Source organism: Gracilinanus agilis, chromosome 3, assembly GCF_016433145.1.
Source record: "Gracilinanus agilis isolate LMUSP501 chromosome 3, AgileGrace, whole genome shotgun sequence".
Taxonomy (NCBI): domain Eukaryota; kingdom Metazoa; phylum Chordata; class Mammalia; order Didelphimorphia; family Didelphidae; genus Gracilinanus; species Gracilinanus agilis.
Window position 1 is genome coordinate 182039707 of NC_058132.1, and position 20392 is coordinate 182060098.

Genomic DNA, 20392 nt, shown 5'->3' on the forward strand with positions numbered 1-20392 from the left:
TGAGGTCAGATTTGAACCTAGGACCTCCCATCTCTAGGCCTGACTCTCAATCCACTGAGCTACACAGCTGCCCAGTTTTTAATTTTTTGCACACCGTTTGAACTTGAATGTTTGGCCACTCATCTATGAGGAATGGTTTTGATTTTTGTATATATTACGTAAAGATATGCACATATGTGTATGCTATAAATACATAGTCATATCTATCTATTAGTTGTTTACATATCTTAGATATAAAACTGTTATGTGAGAAATTTAATACAAATATATTTTCCCTCTTTGACTGTTTTACTTCGTATCCTAGATACACGAATTTTATTTATGCAGAAGCTTTTGTTTCACATAATCAAAGTTATATATTTTATCTTTTATAATTTCCTCTATTTCTTGTCTCATTAAGAATGCATCTCCTTTTCATGTTTGTGAGAGGCATATGATCTGCTTCTCCATTTTTAAGGATATAATCTTTAATAGTTTATTAAAGTCAAGTATTTAATTTGAATTTATTGTTGAATATTCTGTAAGAGATTGGTTGAAACCTAATTCTTGCCAGGATGTTTTCCAATTTTTCCAAAATTTTTTTATCAAATGGGGAATTTTTTTTGTAAGTAATTGATGTTTTCTGGTTTAATGAATGTTGAATTGTTGAATTCTATTATTTATGATTCTTTCTTGTCCAATCTGTTCCATTGATCCATTTCTCTAATTTTCAATCAGTACCAAATGCTTCTGATGATTGCTGCTTTATTATACAGTTCAAATTCTAGAAATGCTATTTTCCCTTTAACGCCCCCCCCCATTATTTTCCTTAATATTCTAGATCCATTATTTTATCAAGTTCTGTAGAGTATCTCTTTAAGTCATTTGATGAGTGTAAAACTAAAATTATAAATGAACACTAGTAGTATTTTTATTTTTTTGGTGTGGCCCAGCTTTGAGCACTGAATATTCTCCAGCTTATTAGCTTCTTTATTTCTTTAAAAAAAACAACTTTGTAACTGAATCTATACAAGTGTTTTGTTTGGCTCAGCAGATTGCTCATATACTCTTTCTTTCTTTCTTTCTTTCTTTCTTTCTTTCTTTCTTTCTTTCTTTCTTTCTTTCTTTCTTTCTTTTAAACCTTTACCTTCTGTATTGGCTCCAAGGCAGAACAGTGATAAGGTTTAGGCAATGGGAGTTAAGTGACTTGCCCAGGGTCCCACAGCTGGGAAGTGTCTGAGGCCATATTTGAACCTAGGACCTCACACCTCTAGGCCTGGCTCTCAATCCACTGAGCTACCCAGCTGCCTCTACTCACATACTCTTTTGTGCATATCATTATTTTGAGTAGGATTCACCCTTCTTTTGTCATCTCTTTGATTTTGTTATTATATGGAAATGCTATTGATTTCTGAGGGTTTCTTTTTTAGACTAAATAAAATTCTTTGTTACCAGCAAATATGCATAATTTTATCTCCTTTTTGCCTCTCTTCATGCCTAATGGCTATTTCTGGCATTTCTAGAACTATATTGAATAATAGGAAGGAGAGTAGGCATCTTTGCTTAACTCCTGCATTTATTGGAAAAGATTCTAGTTTCTCTCCATTCTATGTGATGCCTGCTTTTGGCTTTAGATGCTTTTTGTGATGTGAAAAATTTTTTCTATATCTGTGATTTGTAAAGATTTTTGCATAAATGAGTGGAATAGTTTGTCCAAAAACTTTTTTTGCATCTATTGGGATAATTGTGTAGTGTGAGTTGTAATTGTTATTATTATTCCTCCATAGCATCTACATACCTAACCTTTCCCATCATATAACCACCAAAGTTGTCATCACTTCTTAAGTGTTTTTAAAATTAATATTCCAATCCTCTTTCTTAATGAAAAGTAGAAAAACAATGTTCTAGACTATTTCCAATAGTCTCCCAACTGGTCTTGCTATCTGGGTTCTGTTTCTTCTCCAATCAATCTTCCACACAATTTCCAAAGTGATATTCCTAAAGTTTTATTCTGATCAGGTTACTTCCCTTCTTAATGAACTCCATCAGCTTGCTACAGTCTCTACAATCAAATACAAGTCACTCTATTGGCATTTAAGCCCTGTCACAATATTGATACAATATACCTTTTCAGGATTATTAAACATGTCCCCTTTGACACATTCTATGGTCTAGTCCCTCTAGCTCCTCTCCTTGAACAATGCCATCATCCTAGTTCAGGTCCTCATTACCCTTTGCCTAAATTACAGCAATATTACTGGTTGGTCTCCCTTCTTCATGTCTTTTCCCACTCCTGTCCATCATCCATGTTAGAGTGGGGGCATGAGTGGAGAAGAAACAGTTACACAGCATCTACTATAGGCCAGGCACTTGTCTAAGTGCCTGATTAAATATTATCTCATTTGATCCTTATAACAGCTCCACGAAGTAGATTGATTTTCTGAAAGTATTAAGCCCAAAAATGTCTTGGCTCTTTTCCTGGGAAAGTTAACTTCAGATAAAATCACACCTGTACAAAAGTGGAATGGGTCTCCTCAAGAGGTGCTAGGTCGGTTCTTTCCTTTTTGAAAGTATTCAGTTCTTTTTCACACATTATAGTAAGAATTTCTTTCGTGTCTGGATTAGACAAATGACCAAAGGGATTCCTTCCACTCTCAAATTCTGTGATTCTATAAGATCTAGCAGGGACAGGCTAGAGAAATATCCTGAGCTTAGTTAAATTCAGGAAACATTATGGCACTAAATAAATAATTAAATTAATTATTTAATAAAGTGGACAGTCCTTTGTCTCAAGGCACTTATATGGTGTGGGGAGGGGACTGCTTAAATCTATTGGGGCATTACTCTTGTCCCTGAGCTGTGAAGAATCACTTCATACCTTTGAAAATCAAAAGATTTTTCATTTTTTATTTGTTCCAATTTTTTTGTGGCCTATTTGCAGTACATTTATAGTTATGGAAACTCTAGGCCTTATTCTAAGCTAATTATAAGAAAACAATATGCAAAAGGCTTCAAAGACTCCTATAAATAATCCTTATTTTACCTCCAACTATTGTACAATAATCTACATTTCTTGCCCTTAATAAGTTTCTCCAGCAGCCATGTAACCCAACCTGAAGAAAATTCTATATGAAATATTTCTCAGTGGGGCCACCCAGCCCTTCCATGAAGACCTTGAGGCAGGGGAAACTCATAATCTCAAAGAGGTTTACCATATAAATATGTTTATTTTTTGGAACTCCTACTCATTGAGGCAGTGGATAGAGTGCTGGACTTGGAGTCAGGAATAACTGAATTCAAATCCAACCTTAGGTAGGGATCGAATGTGTGATCCCAGACAAGTCACTAAACCCCAGTCTTCTCATATGTAAAAGAATGGTGATAAAACTACCTACTTCTCAGGTTTCTTTTGAGGATCAAATGAGATTATAAAAAGCTTAATATGGTTCTTGTTCAAAATAGTTAATTAGTAAATGCTTATTCCCTTCTCTGCCTTCTGGATCTCAATCTGTTCCTTTTCCACCATAAAACTGACTAAAATTTTATTCAGTGGAACCCATCAACTATTTTCAGAGCCCCATCTCCTCGGTGTACAATCATAGCTCTTTACTAACTTCCTAGAAAAATACCTTGGTTAGTCATCGTCTCCCTGTGCTTGTCCAGGGATGTCCAGAATAGGTAAGTTTGATCATATCCTCAAACCCTTTGTGACCACAAAGTAAATGGCTGGGACCATCATTTAATCATTTGATTTAAAGATTCCTTTCCCACATTTATGAGTTGATACTATCTGGCTATATTATCTGGTGTGTCCAAAATGGCTTAATTTCACAATCATTCTGAGAACATAACCTGCTAGATCCAGATTGTTTTAGATGAGAGTTGAAGTGGTGTAGAAGAAATAGCACAGGATTGGGAATCAGAGGACTTGAGATTGGATTCTGGGCTTGAATGTTTCTTAAGCATATTACCATTATCAAGTGACTAACCTTGGAACCTGTTTCCTTATGTGTACAATGATGGGGGTGGACCAGATGACTTCTAAGGCCCATTCTAGTTTGTTGTCTATGATTTCATGATATTTAAAGATGGCCATCCCATCCCAAGCTCTTGTGTACCATTGTTTGGCCTGCTCATGCCTCAGATTGGTAGACCCATCAAAAAAACATATGGTGTTCTGATTCTTGAAAAATTCTTTCGTATTACCTGTATGTCAAAATGTTTTTTTTCCACTTGGGTTCACCTGGGAATAGACGATAATTTGCAATATCTGGAACACCACATCGAGGCCTCTTTATCACCTTCATGGTAGAATAATCCAACTTCCCAGTGACCCGGAGGCCAAAGAATGCCTGCATTTCTCTAATTTTTCTTTCCATGGTGTTGCGACCTTTTACAACCATCTCCCCAATCTGGTGTCCTCCCTTCTTTGTGTAATATCTGTCAAGGTATGCCTGTAAGGAAGAGATAGGCAACTCTTTGATATGAATATTTATGACAAATATTTTATGAAAATTTAAAAAGTAATTTGAGGCCAGAAGTCATTTTTAGTGAAATACCAATTGACTTTTGGAGCTCTAACCATTACACTATAACATCGTACTTGAGAATAGGGGCTATTTTTGTCTTTCTGTGTACCCCCAGTGCTTAGCTCAGTTCCTAGCCACAGTAGGTATTTGATTTATATGTTTGTAAATCTTTTCATACATTTTGTGACACCGCTATAACTCTTAAAGATATTTTACAATACAGCAGCTAGGTAGTGCAGTGGGTAGTGTTGTGCCTGGAATCAGGAAGATGAGTCTACTTGAATTCAAACCTGTTCTCAGATGCTTACTAGCTGTGTTACTTTAGGGAAGTCACTTAATCCTATTTGCCTCTGTTCCTCATCTGTAAAATGACCTGGAGAAGGAAATGATAAACTGCTCCAGTATTTTTGCCAAGAATACCCCAAATGGGATCATAAAGAGTTGGGTATGTCTGAACTGACTGAACAATTAAAAAAAATTCAAGATGAGGCAACTGCAGCTAGTGTCAGAGGCAGGGTTTGAGCCTATCTACCAGATTCCAATTAAGTCTACCACTCTGCCCACTATGGCATGCCCCTCTTCTGAGAAATAACGCATAGAGAAACATTTTGCTCTTGTCTTTTTATTTGCCATTAATATTTATAGCTTATATTTGTATAGGATTTTATGATTTGTAAAGTGCTTTCATGTGTCTTCTCTCATTTGGTCCTCATGGCCCCATATGATAATACAGAATTATTTTGTCCATTAATAGATAAATTTCAGTGAGGATAAATGACTTGTCCAATCAAGGTTACTCACCCTATAAGTATAGTTCAGATAATCAAAACCAGATTTTGAGATCCCAAGCCAAGTGTTCTTTCCATTGAACTAAAGCACCAGATAACATTTTTTTAATTTACAAAAAGAAGATACCTATTCAGTCTTACTGAAAAGAAGAGCCTTTCTAACAACAGTGGAATTCTCTGAAGACTTGAAAATGGATATCACACAAAAGGCAACAGAAAAAGTTGTCATGAGTATGAGTCACTGGAACACATTGAAAAAAGGGAATGATAAAGGATATGTGGTACAAAGGATGCCATCAAAGAAATGAATGAATAAAAAATACTCATTCATACAAGAAGACCCACAGACAGGCTGGTTATGTGGTCAGAGGGGAGGAAAACCTACAGACAACTCTTGTGTCCCACTGGTATCATCAAGAGAGCAAGAAAATGGGAAGATGTTCTCCAGCATGTTGAGCTGGGCCCTTTGTAGTGAACTTATGAGAAAACATGAAAAATTCTTATAGGTGGGTTGGAAGTTCATCTGGAGGAAATGCCTACATTATGGATGTAAAGAAGAAAAAAATAGCTTTTTTAGAGTGGAAAATGTTAAATTTAGGCCTCTTATTTAATATAAAAGGTATTGAGTAAGACAAATTTCCCGATGAAGACATTCATCAAATCAGGTATACTAAGTGATCCACCTGGCATTTCTGGGAAATCTTATGAGCCTATTACTTACTATAATTATTACAAGTACAATATATTCATATGTGGGATCATAGCTTTAGATCTAGAAATAACCTTGGTGGTAAACACATTTAGTTACCTCATTTTAGTTGAGGAAGGTCCATGGGGCTAAGGGAATTATTCAAGGGGATACATGTAGAAAATTACAGAGTTGGAATTTGAATCAATGTCTTCTGATACCAGAGTCAAGTTCTTTTCCTTTATTGCACTCTGAGATTAATCTAAATATTACTATATAACTCAGAATTACCAGTTATTTGAAAGATTATTGCTCTATTTTGAGGAAAGAAGTAATCACTGTTTGTACAGAACTCTCCATTGTTCTTATTTAAAAATGTCGAATAGTGAAAAGAACCTTGAAATTATAGTTTGTGGATTGAGTTCAAATTCTAATTCTTCTACTGTATGACTTTGAGTTAAATCATTTCTGCTCTGGAGATCAATTTCTCCATATCTATAAAATATGGTGGTTGGACCTGTGGTGCCCAAGGTCTTTCTTCCACCAAAAGAAATCTATGATTAAATCAAATACTTGTTCTCTCTCTTTCTAGCTACGGAATTACAAGATCATTTGAGAGACATCAGATAATGAAGAGTGAAATGAATAGAATGAAAATAATCTAATATATAGTTACGGATTTAATATTTGCATCACTAGAGAATAAACTGAAAAGTAGAAACATGAAAGACATAATCTTTATATTTTGTTTGAATTATACCTCCTATGGTGTGGGGAGGGGAGAGAGGGCCTGAATAAAAATAATAAATAAATAAATTAAAATTAAATTAATTAAAAATTAAAAAGATAACTGGGGAGAGACATAGCCCATGTGGGCCAAGGAACATTAAGGGGTTTAATTTTTTTAAACCTACCCAAATGGTTGATATTACCTTACAAAGGATATGTGATTTCTCATACTTTTTAAATTGTGGATTTCCCCCAGGGGAATTCCTTTTCCCAGTGTAGACTGTAAGTCATTTTCATTTTAGTAAATGAGTCCTAGGCAACTATGTTTAAATGCCCTGTCCCTGCAGGATCTGACAGCTAGTAAAAATCAGAGACCAGATTTGAAATTGTTTTTGATGATTCCAACCTCAAAGCTCTATTGCTACTACTATAATCTATGTCTAAAAATATTATATTGGATATCTTCTATTATGCCTGAGACATTGAACTAAGTTACAGCATGTGGGGAACTGTGTTGGATCTTTCAGAATATAAGGATATACTTTAGATGTTTTGCTAAAATTCAAAGAATCACAAAACCTTAGAGTTGGGAGCAATCTGAATAGGAATAAAAATTCTTCCTCGGATATCCCCGACAAACAAAGAAAAGAAAGGAAACATTTATTAAATGCTTTCCATGTGCCAGGTACTGTGCTAAGTTACACTTCATAAATATTATCTCATTTGATGCTTATAACAGCCCTAGAAGAAAGTGCTATTATTATCTCCATCCTATAGATGAGGAAATTAAGAAAGTCAGAGGTTAAACAATTTGCTCAATGTTGCACAGCTGGTTTGAGGCCAAATTTGAACTTAAGTCCTCCTGGCTCCGAGTCCAGCATTCTATCCACTGCATCATCTAGCTGTTTCTAGGTGGTCATCTAGGCTTTACTTGAAGTTCTCAAGCAAGGGGGAAAATGCTACTGCCCTAAGCAGCATATTCCATTTTTTAAAAAAACCTAACTTTCTTCTTAAAACCAATAATATGTATTAGTTCCAACATGGAAGAGCAGTAAGGGCTAGGAAATGGGGGTTAAGTGACTTGCTCAGGGTCATACAACTAGGAAGTGTCTGAGGCTACATTAGAATCCAGAACCTCTTATCTCTAGTTCTGCCTCTCAAACCACTGAGCTACCTATCTCCCCCCAGTTTATTCCATTGTTGAGTAGATTTGCTGGAAAGTTTTTCCAACATTAAGTCTAAATCAACCTTCCCATAACTTCCACCAATTGTTCCTGGTTTGCCTCTCTGGGGCCATGCAGAACAAATCTAATCACTCTTCTGCTTGATAACCCTTGAAATCCATGAAAGACTTTCATTACCTCTCCAATCTCATACTTCCAAAATTGATTTTGTGAATATAGTCATGAGACTGCATTTATCTCCATTAAATTTCATTTTGTATTCGACTAAATCTTCTAATAAAATCTTTTTGATTTCTTTTTTTGTACGTTAGCTAGGTGATACAGTGGTTAGAATTCCTCGAGTCAGGAATTTTGTTATTATTTAGTCATCTTCAGTCACTTCCAACTTTTAGTGCCCCTATTTGGAGTTTTCTTGGCAGAGATACTGGAGTGGTTTGCTATTTCCTCCTCCAACTCATTTTACAGGTGAGAAAACTGAGGCAAACAGGAGTAAATGACTTGACCAGTGTTACATAACTAAGAGACTGAGACCAGATTTCAACTCAGGAAGGTGGGTCTTCCTGACTAAAGCCCTCTCTGCACTCTATCCTTTGTACCACCTAGTTAGCTCTCCAGCCTCAGATTCTAACTAATCATGTGTGTGACCCGGGGCAACTCATTTGCTTTCTTCGAATATAAAATGGAGATAATAATAGTACCAACCATATGGAAATAGATCTTGATCAATGATACCTATAAAACCCAGGGGAATTGTGTGTCAGCTATGGGGAGGGTGGGTGGAGATTTTGGGGGGGAGGGAAAGAACATGAATCACGTAACCATGGAAAAATATTCTAAAAAATAAAAAAATTTTAAAAAATAATAGTACCAACCACTTTGGGTTCTTGAGAGAGTCAAATGAAATATTATTTGTAAAGTGCTATATAACTATTAGCAGTTATCATTATTCTGAATTTGTCACCCACATTGTGTTAGATGTCCTTCCCAGATTTGTGTCATCCACAAATTTGAAATATGTGCCATCTTAATTTACCTTTATCCAAGTCATTCATAAACATGTAAAATAACAAAGAACCAAAAATAGATCCCTAGGTTAGTCCACTATAAATACCTTCTCAATAAACACAGTACTATGAATGACTACTTTATGGTCCTTCCCAGATCTACCATCCAAGTAACTCTATCAGAAAAAGAAGTTTGGTTAATCTGACAGGGCCATTTCCTTTGCTAGTCATTTATAAACTATTCCTCTTATAATACATTCCAGAATTTTTCAAGGAATTAAAGGCAATCCAATACTGGTCTTTAGACTGTAGTCTATTTTCTTTTTATTCTTCTGAAATCTTGAACAGTGTTTGTCTTTCTCCAATCCTGCAGCACCATATGATTTTTTAAAAAATTATTTTTAAATTAAAATTTTAAAAAAATTTCAAGTTTCCTTTTTTAAAAAACACATAAATTCCAATTTATTTTACATGAAACCATTAACTTTTGTTACAGTTTGTTTTCAAAGGTTAATATTAAATTTAATAAGGCAATAACACAAGAGTCCAGTTTATGTCTCTTTGTGAACTTTTTATTTTCTCCTGTGTATTTTCCCTTTTTTTTAACCCTTATCTTCTGTCATAGAATCAATACTATGGTTTTGTGCTAAGGCAGAAGAATGATAAGGACTAGGCAATGGGGGTTAAGTGACTTGACCAGGGTTACGTAGCTAGGAAGTGTCTGAGGCTAAATTTAAACTCATAATCTTCCATCACCAAGCCTGGCTTTCTATTTACCTAGCTGCCTTTTCCCCTTTGTGTTTTCAAAAAAGGTTTTATTGATACTTCTTTTAAAAATCTCTGTCACTTTCCACTAAATATTTCCCTCATCACTCTCAAAACAGAAGTCTGTGTTTGTAACATATATGTGTATGTGTGTGTGTGTGTGTGTGTGTGTGTGTGTGTGTGTGTGTGTAGGTAGGTAGATAAGATTCCACTGGTTTGGGGAACTCCCAAAAGAGAACATTCCCCTGACCAATGGAAGTTATTTTTTTCTCTACAGCAGCCTGGGACAGGGAGAGGTTAAAGGGTGACTTTCCTTGACTAACAGAGCTTGTATGTATTAGTGGTGGGACATGTACCCTGTTTTTCTCTTTTTTTTTCTGTTACATAGGCTAGTTTTCTGTCTGGATGCCACTCTACCTTTCTAATAAATAGACATAGTCAAGCAAAACAAATTAAAACATGGGCCATATCAGAAAAAGTGTCTCATTCTTACTTTTGTTTAATAACTTTCCTGCTAAGATGTGAGAAGCATATTTTCTCCTCTGCCTTCTGAATTCATGACTAGTCTCTGCACCTCCATGATGTTTCAAAGGAAAATCACAGATGACCAGCATTGACATCTGCCTCTCAAGATGATGCTGGACTATCGTTCATCTCAGCTTGGTGATGAAAGGCAAGGAAGTACTCTGTGTATCTCTACTTTTGTCCTGGGTTTTACCTCCATTTTAGTAATTTTTTATTCTATTCTTTCTAGTCCAAAGATCATTTCCCATGACAAATAAAACAGAATCAAAATAAAAGTTATCAGCTTTGCTTCTCTATGTTTGTAGAGCTAGAGTAGGGTGCAGAAATATGATGGAGGTGAGTCAAACCACCAAGAGAGGTGAGATTGTAAATTTTCATTGTAAGAATTTACATTTTGGAAATTAGAACATGCTACAAATCAGGGCTTACTTTATTATTGTGTTGATTGTCTATAGTTAATAAAGTGATGAAGAAAATGTTAATAATGCACATAAAACTCAAAGGTATGTTGTATGTATACATTTTTCAGTTTGTTACACATTTTTATAAGCACACTTTTAGCTAGAAGGAACCTTGGTGGATACCTGGTTTAGTTTCCACAATTTATGGTGAAGAAATGAAATTAAGTGACTTGACCATAGTCATGTAGTTAGTGTTAGAAAAGTTTCTGCATACTATCCTGAATGGTAGTTCTATCTTTTCTTATACTTTCTTTTCCATGAGAAAGCTAGACGCTCTATCATCTTCAAGGAAAAGATGTTCTCTTGGATAACAGGTGATAGATATAAATTAGTAATTGTATGGAGGTAGCTGTATTCAGAATAGAGAGACTTCTGGTAATCAGAATGTGGTACCTTCTAAAAATGTTAGCAGCATTATCTTCTGAGGAGATAGATTGTAGGCATGGCCACAGTCAGCTCTTATCCTTTGGAAAAAGTTGAAAGTTCTTTATAAACATGAAGTATTGCTATTATTTTGTTGTAATTCACTATAATTTCAATAATTGGCAGGCATTTATTAAAAATGTCCTACATTCAAGATGCTCTGCCACTTCTTGGACATACAGACAAAGCTGGTAGCTACTTTCATTTAAATTGGACAGGTGGTTTAACACCACTTCTGGGTTAATATCCCAAAGAGATAAAAATGGGAAAGGACCTGTTTGTACAAAAATCTTTATAGCTGCTCTTTTTTGTGGTGGCATAGAATTGGAAACTAAAGGGATGTACCTCAATTGGGGAATGGCTGAACAAATAGTATGTATGATGGTGATGGAATACTATTGTGCTATAAGGAATGATGACTAGGATGATTTCAGAAAGATCTGGGAAGACCTACATGAACTGATGCAGAGTGAAATAAACAGGACCAGTAGAGCATTGTACACAATAACAGCAATGTTGTGGAATGATCAAATATGATAGACTTTGCTACTAACAGCAATACAATGATTCAGGACAATTCTGAGGGTCTTATGAAAAAGAATGCTACCCACCTCTAGAGAAAGAATTGTTGGAGTAGAAATGCAGATGAAAATATGATTTATCACTTGCTTATTTGGGTGTATGTTTTGGGGCTTTAAGTGACATAAACTTGAAGGAAAAAAACATTGGTAGATTGTGAAGAATGAATTGGAAAGAAGGAAGCTGATAACTAGGAGATCAATTAGGAGAGCATTATAATAGCATATGGGAGGCATGTTAAGAACATGAACTAAGGTACATAAGAGATATAAGATATATGGAGGTGTGATAATTGAGCCTTTGCAACTGACTGGATCTGGAGTTGAGATTAGAGACGGAAAAGAGTCAAAGATGACTTGGAATTTATGAACCCTGATACTTATAGGATGGCAATTTCATGAACAGAAATAGAGAAGTTTGGAGGAAGGATAGATTTAGGTGGGAAGATAATGAATTGGTTTAGACATACTGAATTTGAGATGCTGATAGGACAGGTGGGACATATATTTAATGGTGAGTGATTGTAGCTCAGGAGAGAAATCAGAATTGGATATGTAGATTTGAGAGTCATTTGTATAGAGAGGATACCAGAAACTGTGGCCACTGATGAGATTTCCAAAAGAGAGTTTGTAAAGAGAGAAGAGCACCCAGGACAAAATTATGGGTCTATTGAAGCTAAGGTGGCAAATCTTGGATAATGATACTATCAAGAGACTGAAAAGGAGTTATCAGACAGATACACCTGGAGAAGTGTCATCCAGGTGAAGAGAAGAAATATCCTAGGACAGTGATGGGCAAACTTTTTAAAGAGGGGGCCAAAGGAAAGGAAATGCTCATCTGTCAGTCTGTTTCTAAGGCAACTCTTTCAAAGTTCCATTGTATTGTATCCTACTCATTATATTCATCAGATTAGGAATAATGTCACTAGGCAGGATAGAATATTTCAGGGGACCACATCTGGCCCGAAGGCTGTAGTTTGCCCATCACTGCCCTAGGAGGAAGGGAGGGTTAGGATTGAAAGTATTAAAAGTTGAAGAGATGTCAGGAAGAATGAGAATTTGAGTAAATATTCTAAGATGTAGTAGTTGAAACCCCATCAGCAATCTTAATATTACCATTACTTATTGTTTAATGTTTATAGAACACCTTCTACTTGCACAATATTGCATGAGGTCCTGAGATGCAGAAATGAATAAGATGTAGTTGTATTCTTGAAGCTCACCTGCTAGTAGGAGACATAAAGTGGTACGTTTATAGCTATAATTAAAGATAAAATTTAGAAGTGCAATAAGAGGGGAATGTAGTGGTAGAGGAATTCAGAGGAGGGAGAATTGCTTCTACCTTGCAGAATTAATGATAATTTATTGAAGGTGATATGTGACTATTCCTTGAAGAAAAGGAAGAAGTTGGACCCTCAGAACTATGGGGAAAGGCATTCCATATAGAGGGAAATCATGAACAAAGATGGAGAGTACATTTAAGGAATAACCAAAACCATCCTCTTTTCCTAGACTGAAGGGTAAGTAAAATATTGGGAAATAATGCCAGAAAGATAGGTTGGGGATAAATTGTGGAAGGCATTTAATGCTGAGCAAAATTGTGTATATGGTTTCCAATTGAGAGCATCTTTTATTAGAAGGGAAAATACAAAGAAGTCTGAAGGCAGTGAAGATAAGGGGAGGGTACATGACAGAGGGCACTGAATGTCACTGAAAGAAAGTGAAAGGAAGGTGGCCATGCATTGTAGAAAAAATTTTTACCTACTTTGCAATCTTATGGAAGGCTGGTACTAGCTACAAAACATTGACTAATTCATTCAATTATTCATTTGACAGCTATTCATAGAATATCTACTGCTTGCAACGCCCTGAATTTCAACCCTTGGGAAAAAAATCACAGAATAGGGTCTATAATTTCAAGAAGAGCTGCTCCAAATAGTCTAGCAGTTATGAACAATGAATGTAGATTTCCATTTATTTTGTCTTCTACTCCCTCTAATTTTACAGTTAAAAAATGTTCAGAGTTTTACTAACCTGTGCAATATAATAGTCCCTTCTTGTTGACCTGGCAGGGGATGCAAATAAAGCTGAGGCAATAGCTGACAATTTCAGAGTTGTGACCAGGAGAAAATAAAGGCCAGATGCCTGTAGTATCTTCATCTCCTTAAAGCTGGCCTGGAAAGCCTATCAGACAGGGTGCCAACAGTAGATAATGCTTGTTTGCACTTCGACCTTGTGAATCTTTTATAGAGCCAAACAGGTCTGTGAACTCCGGGCCAAGATGATTCATGTCTCAGAAGGTAATTATACAGCTGTTTTGTTTATCTTTGATGAAGGGGTACCACAATAGTTCACAAGTTTCAGGAAAAGTTTCATTCTTAGTGATTTAGAAAAGTGACAAAAAGAAAAACAACTATTCCGTATGATCAATAGAAATTTATTACCTAATACAAATGATACAGATTCAACTAGAACCAAATAAATGCTTCTTTGACCTCAGCTTTTTCTCTATAAAATGAAGGGATTAAGTCAGAGAACCCCAAATGTCTTTTCTAGCTCTAGCATTCTTCAAGTCTATAAACTAAAATCTAAAATCCTTTGGAATTATCCATCTCCCCTCTTTTTCTTGAAAAACAACAACATGGGAGTGACAGTCTCCTGGCCAGGCATTGAATGGACCTAACAAAGTTTATTGAAATTTTATTTGCCTGGAATTTTACAAAGCTAATTAGAATGTTTTTAAATTGAAAAGGAAAGCACAAGCAAGGAGAGAGGGACTATCTAATTATTTATCATGTTAGATACCATAACAACAATATCGGAAGAAACATAGTAGTAGAGAAATCCTGAAGGTCACTGGAGATGAGATTTAAAAAAAATAAACCTTTCCCTTCCAACTTGGAATCAATACTGTGTATTGGCTCCAAGGCAGAACAGTGGTAAGGGCTAGGCAATGGGGGGGGGGGGTCAAGTGACTTGCCCAGGGTCACATGACTGGGAAGTGTCTGAGGCCAGACTTGAACCTAGGATCTCCCTTCTCTAGGGCTGACTCTCAATCCACTTAGCTACCCAGATGCTCCAGGGAGATGAGATTTAAGAAAAGATCCAGTAATAAAATTTTTGGTATGAGAATTCTATACACATATGCACAAAGAATGGGTGACAAAGGAGATGAACTAAAAAGAATAGTGCAAAGAGGCAATTTTGACTTTATACATATCTCTAAGTTTGTTGGGATGAGATCTCTGCCTGAACTTTCTTTTTGGCTTCAAAAGAAATATACTAGATATGTAGAATGGGTGACAGGATAATTGAATTATATATTAAGAAAATATACTCCAATGACAAAATTTAGGAAGTATTGTGGAGAATAGATAGATGATCAACAGAAGCAGAAATAGAAAACATTGTCATGGGGTATATAAGAGAATACCTACATGGAGATAAGATGTATAGAAGAGAAGTTTGGAAAATAGATTACAAAATAGACACAGAGAAGTTTTGTAGCAATGATATTAATTGTTTAAACATTTGATTGATCTTTTTTTTTTACAAAAAACAGAATAATAATTTTTTATTTGCTTTAATGATAATTTTACCTTTCAAAGGAGAGGAAACAATAAGGAGAAATAGTATTTTGGATATAATTCTCAACAACAGGGAACAAGCAGTTTCTGGGCTATTCTATCTTAGAAATAAGAAGATGTAAGAAGAGTTCTAATCTGATATGTACCCTATGTTTTGGGAAATCAGATTTCAAAGTGTTGTAGTGAAAGGATAAGTAAAATATCAAGGTTAAAATTCTATAGAAGTTGGTCTAGGAGTAAAGGAAAGCACTCAGAAATGAAAGAAAAACTAATTCCTTTGAGGATAGGAAAAGGGTATTATCTAAAGTGACCAATGAAGATGCACAGGGAACTCATCAACCTAGTTAGATCTTAGGAAAAATATATACATAAGATTGAAACAAAAGAGAGCATTAGAGGATAAATACAAAATTTTGGGAATAGCATTAGTACCCTCAGTAGTTGCTGTTCAGTCATTTCAGTCCTGTGTGACTCTTTGCAACTCAATTTGGGATTTTCTTGGCAAAGATACTGGAGTGGTTTGCCATTTCCTTTTCCAGCTCATTTTATAGATGAAGAAACCAAGACAAACCTGGTTAAATGACTTGCCCAGGGTTACAAAGCTAGTAAGTATGTGAGGCCAGATTTGAACTCAGGAAAAAAGATCTTCCTAATTTCAGGAACATCACTCTATCCATCAAGCTGTCTAGCTTCCCTAATAGATAAGTAGTCAAGTAAATAGCCTTCAAAGGGAAGAAATTTAAATTATCAGTGGTCAGATAATTCTGTAATATGAAAAAAGATACTTCAAAAACTAATAAGAGAAATACAAATTAGAGTAAACTGATATTTCACAATATAACAAATTGGCAAACATTGAGCAAAAAAGGAAATTGTCAATAATGGAGGAGTTATGGGAAGATAGACACACTAATAAACTCTTGGTAGATCTCTCACTTGGTTTAAAAATTCAGGAAAATTATTTGGAGTTATTTGAGAAAAGTCTTTAAGCATCACTTATTGTTTTTGCTATTATATATATAATTTTTACTATTATATATTATATATAATATGTATTATATATAATATATTATATATATTATGTTAAATAAGTTAAAATTATAATGAAAAGTCCAATGAGTATTACACTACTTATAGCAGTACTTTGATGGCAAGGAAAAACTGCAAATATGGGTGCCCATAGTTTGGAGAATGACTGAATAAATATAGTATCTGAAATGGAATGGAATGTTAAAATTGTTCAGTAACAAATGACAAATATGAAGAATTAAGATTTATATAAAGATAGAAAAATTTGTATTGATCAAGGTAGGATGGAATAAAGAGCATCAGAATAATATATAAATAATAGAATAATGTATATAATAGTAACTACGATGATGCAAATGAACAACAAAAGGAAGTTTAATTCTGGCTCTTGTAATGAAAAATCTTTTTTCCTCAGAAGATTTAGTGAAACATACCTCTCTTCTTTGCAGAGAATTAGGAAACCACCAAAACAAAGTATCACATATATTTTTACATGTGGTCACTATCTATGGTTTTTTCCCTTAACTTTTATTTTGTTACAATGGAGTTCAAATCCAATGGTAGGAAAGATAACTATATTCCGAAACTAGTGAGCTTCAAAAACAAACATCATCAATAAAACATTACTTTAAAAATTATATTGACCATCAAAAAAGAAGAGAAAGAATATTTCAGGAACTCAAAAAGTCAAAATGAAGAAAAAAGCTAAAGACAAGTAAAAAAAGATCATAGTAGGGGAGACAAGTAAAAAAAGATCATAGTAGGGGAAAGAAGATAAAAGATAGGATAGGTCCACTGTTCATGGTGGATGGGATGATGAAAATGGATAATGGAGTTTTGGGTACTTTTTTCTCTACAAGTGAGAATTATCTTTGGTCTGGAAAGATCAAAACAAATATTGCACAGTGCATCTCAGATAAGGAGACCATGGTGGGGGAGGGGGAAGGCATAGCTGAGAGAAGAGAGTTTGGCTTGCTGGTCGACCTCATTCTATTTATATTATATAAAAATGAAAATATCTGCCCTCAAAGAGCTTATATTCAAGTGGGGGAAGAGTATGTATATATTGGCATAGCTGCCAGGCAAGAGAGTTATGGCCTAGAAAGTCCTAATAACGAGAGAAATAATAGAGCAGTCAAATGACATTTTCTTCCCAGAGAAAGGGGCAATGTTGATAAATAAATCACCTAGCTTTCTTGGTGAGCATCAGACTCTGGACCCAGATGAACAATATTTCTGGGTACTGAGAAAATGACAAATAACATCATTGTCAGGGATCTTTGAAAGACGGGGAAGAATGGGAAAGATACCGAAGGACTGTGGAAGAGTAAAAATTGTTCCTCTTTTTAAATGGAGTAGAATAAAGTTTGAAAATTTGATATTAGTTAGATTGAGTTAAATTCCCAGCAAAGTTCTAAAACAGATTATTAAAAACTATTATCAATGATTTGGATAAATCAGTGACTATGTATTCTAGAGCTTAGCCATGGACTTCTTCTCACATACGATCCTTGATTTTCTGTTTTTTTGCCTTTGTACTGGTTGGTTCCTATGTCTAGAAAGTTCTTCCTGCTCATTTTCATTTCATGATCCCTGGTTTCATTTAAGACATAATGCAAGGGCAGCTGGGTAGCTCAGTAGAGTGAGAGTCAGGCCTAGAGACAGGAGGTCCTAGGTTCAAATCCGGCCTCAGCCACTTCCCAGCTGTGTGACCCTGGGCAAGTCACTTGACCCCCATTGCCCACCCTTACCACTCTTCCACCTATGAGACAATACACCAAAGTACAAGGGTTAAAAAAAAAAGACATAATGCAAGGGTTACCTTTTACATTACACACTTATTTGTCTATCCCCTCCTTAATCCCTCATCTAGTTGCTAGTCCCTTCTTCATGTCTTTGATATATGTGTATACCCCAAGCACTTAATAGAATTTCAATAAATGCTTGTTGATTCACTAAATGGCTGATTCCTGAAGGCCTGCTTGAAACATTTGAAGATGATATAATGCTGTCAGCAAAAAACTTGTGGGAGTTAAGATCCCAGAAAGATCTGGACAGGCCAGCTGAAATGCATTTTAGTTGATGGAATTTGATTGGTTTGAATGTAAAATCCTACCTTTCATAAATCCAAAATGGTAGAGATAAATAGGCAATTTCTAAATAGCAGTTAACCTGGGTACTCCAGGGAACAGCAAGCTCAATAAGAATCCCCAAAACTTTTTCAGTTGAACTGTTATCTAGTAATTATTTATTTCATCACAGTGTGAAATGACAGCCTCAAATCTCTTTAAAGAGCTTAGGCTGCAGTTAAAAAGGCATAATACTTAAGTCTCAGGAGTTGCTAATTCTACTGTATTCTGTCCTGATCAGACCCTTTGTGGAGTATGGTGATCTGTTCTCAATATGACTTTTTAGGAAAAACATTAGATTGCCCTGGAAGATACAGTGTTCCCTTCATTGGAGGAAGGTGGGCAGGGATCTTCTAGCAAAGGTTGGAATACCATTAATTCAATACATTTAGAGGAGATTCTTGTTCAGATGCTAGTTGGATTAGAAGACTATTGATATCCTTTCAAAATTTGAGATTCTATAATTCTGTGTAAGAGGCAAATGATTAAGAAAGCAAATTAATAAGGGCAAAAAGGAAGCAGCTAGGAGTTCAGTGGATAGAACACTGGATCTGAACTTAGGAATCCTGAATTTAAATCCATTCTCAGACTCTTACTAGTTATACGATCCTGGGCAAATCACTTAACTTCTGTCTACCTTAATCTACTGGATAAGGAAATGGAAAATACTCTATTATCTTTGCCATGAAAACCTCATAGATGGTGTTGGTATGCTATGGTCCACAGGGTCATAAAGAATCAGATGTGACTGAACAACAACAAGAAACTCTGTGCTACCAACACTTTTTCTGATTTGTCTTAAATTCATTGTAAATAAAAATAAAACAGCTATACGTGACTTTAAAAGTATGCAAAGTGCTTTTCTACTATACTCTTATGAGGCAGAGGGTATTTTTTCCCTTTTTTTTTTATCCTGGGACTCCATTCTAGGAGCATAGGGCCACAACCAGTAGGCAATGGGTCACACAGTCGCTCAGGGTCACCCAGTTGAGAAGTGTCTGAGCCTGGATTTGAACCTAGGACCTTTCGTCTCTAGGCCTGGCTCTCAATCCACTGAGCTAGCCCAGCTGCCCCTACTTTAGGTTGCAGTTTCTTTAGCAGATGTAGTTTTTACAGGGTGGGGTTGCTAGCCCCACGCCCAACCCTCCTCCTTTTTCATCCGGGCTAGGGACCGTCCTTGGCCCAGGAGTGGTAAGGGTGGGCAATAGGGGTCAAGTGACTTGCCCAAGGTCACATAGCTGGAAGTGTCCAAGGCCAGACTTGAACCTAGGACCTCCAGTCTCTAGGCCTGGCTCTCAATCCACTGAGCCACCCAGCTGCCCATAGAGGGTATAAGTATTATCATTCCCTTTTTATAGGAGAACTGGAGCTTTGAGATGTTAGACTTTCCCAGTCATACAACTAATATCTGAGTAGGAACTCTAGCCCAGATATCTTCGCTTTAATTCTAGTAACTATATCCTTTACAACATTCATGTTGGTTTCTCTAAAGCAGTGATGACAAACCTTTTAGAGCCTTTTAGACACTGTGTGCCATATCTTTCCCCTCCTTTAGAGACCATATACCACTCCTCCTGGCTACCTTACTCCAAATAGGGGTGGGAGAAAGGGAAGGAATGGTCAAGGCACTCTATTCAGGGGAGGGAGAAAGTGCTTTTATTGGGCTGCTTGGCAGAGGAGTGGGGAGGCAAGGTGGAGAGGGGGAAGGGAAAAACTCTGCCTGAGTCCCTCTGCCTTTTTAGTAACTAATTCTGGTGGGTGATGGTGCATGTGCCCACAGAGAAGTCTTTGTGAGCCATCCTTGGCATGTGTGCTATAGGTTCACCATCATGGCTCTAGATGTCAACAAGACCCTGACTCTCAAAGAATATTATGCTATTCCTGCATTACTGTACTGTGTAGGAGAGTTGCATGATGCATTTGAAGAAGCTTATCAGCAAGTTGAAAAAATATATAATTTTCAAGTTAATTAATTCAGTTAATTAGAATCAAAG

At 35.9% G+C, this 20392-nt stretch overlaps 1 protein-coding gene across 1 annotated transcript in view; it reads right to left on the bottom strand.

The window, feature by feature from the left end:
• The window catches only part of MMP20 (matrix metallopeptidase 20), a 50579-nt gene extending 36766 nt beyond the window's left edge, over positions 1-13813 (bottom strand). Inside the window, exons 1-2 of the mRNA XM_044666257.1 lie at positions 13688-13813; positions 4186-4433 (exon numbers count right to left, since the gene is read on the bottom strand). Coding sequence (XP_044522192.1) covers positions 4186-4433; positions 13688-13813 — 374 coding nt within the window. The remainder of the gene's footprint in view (positions 1-4185; positions 4434-13687) is intronic.
• Positions 13814-20392: the final 6579 nt, after the last annotated feature.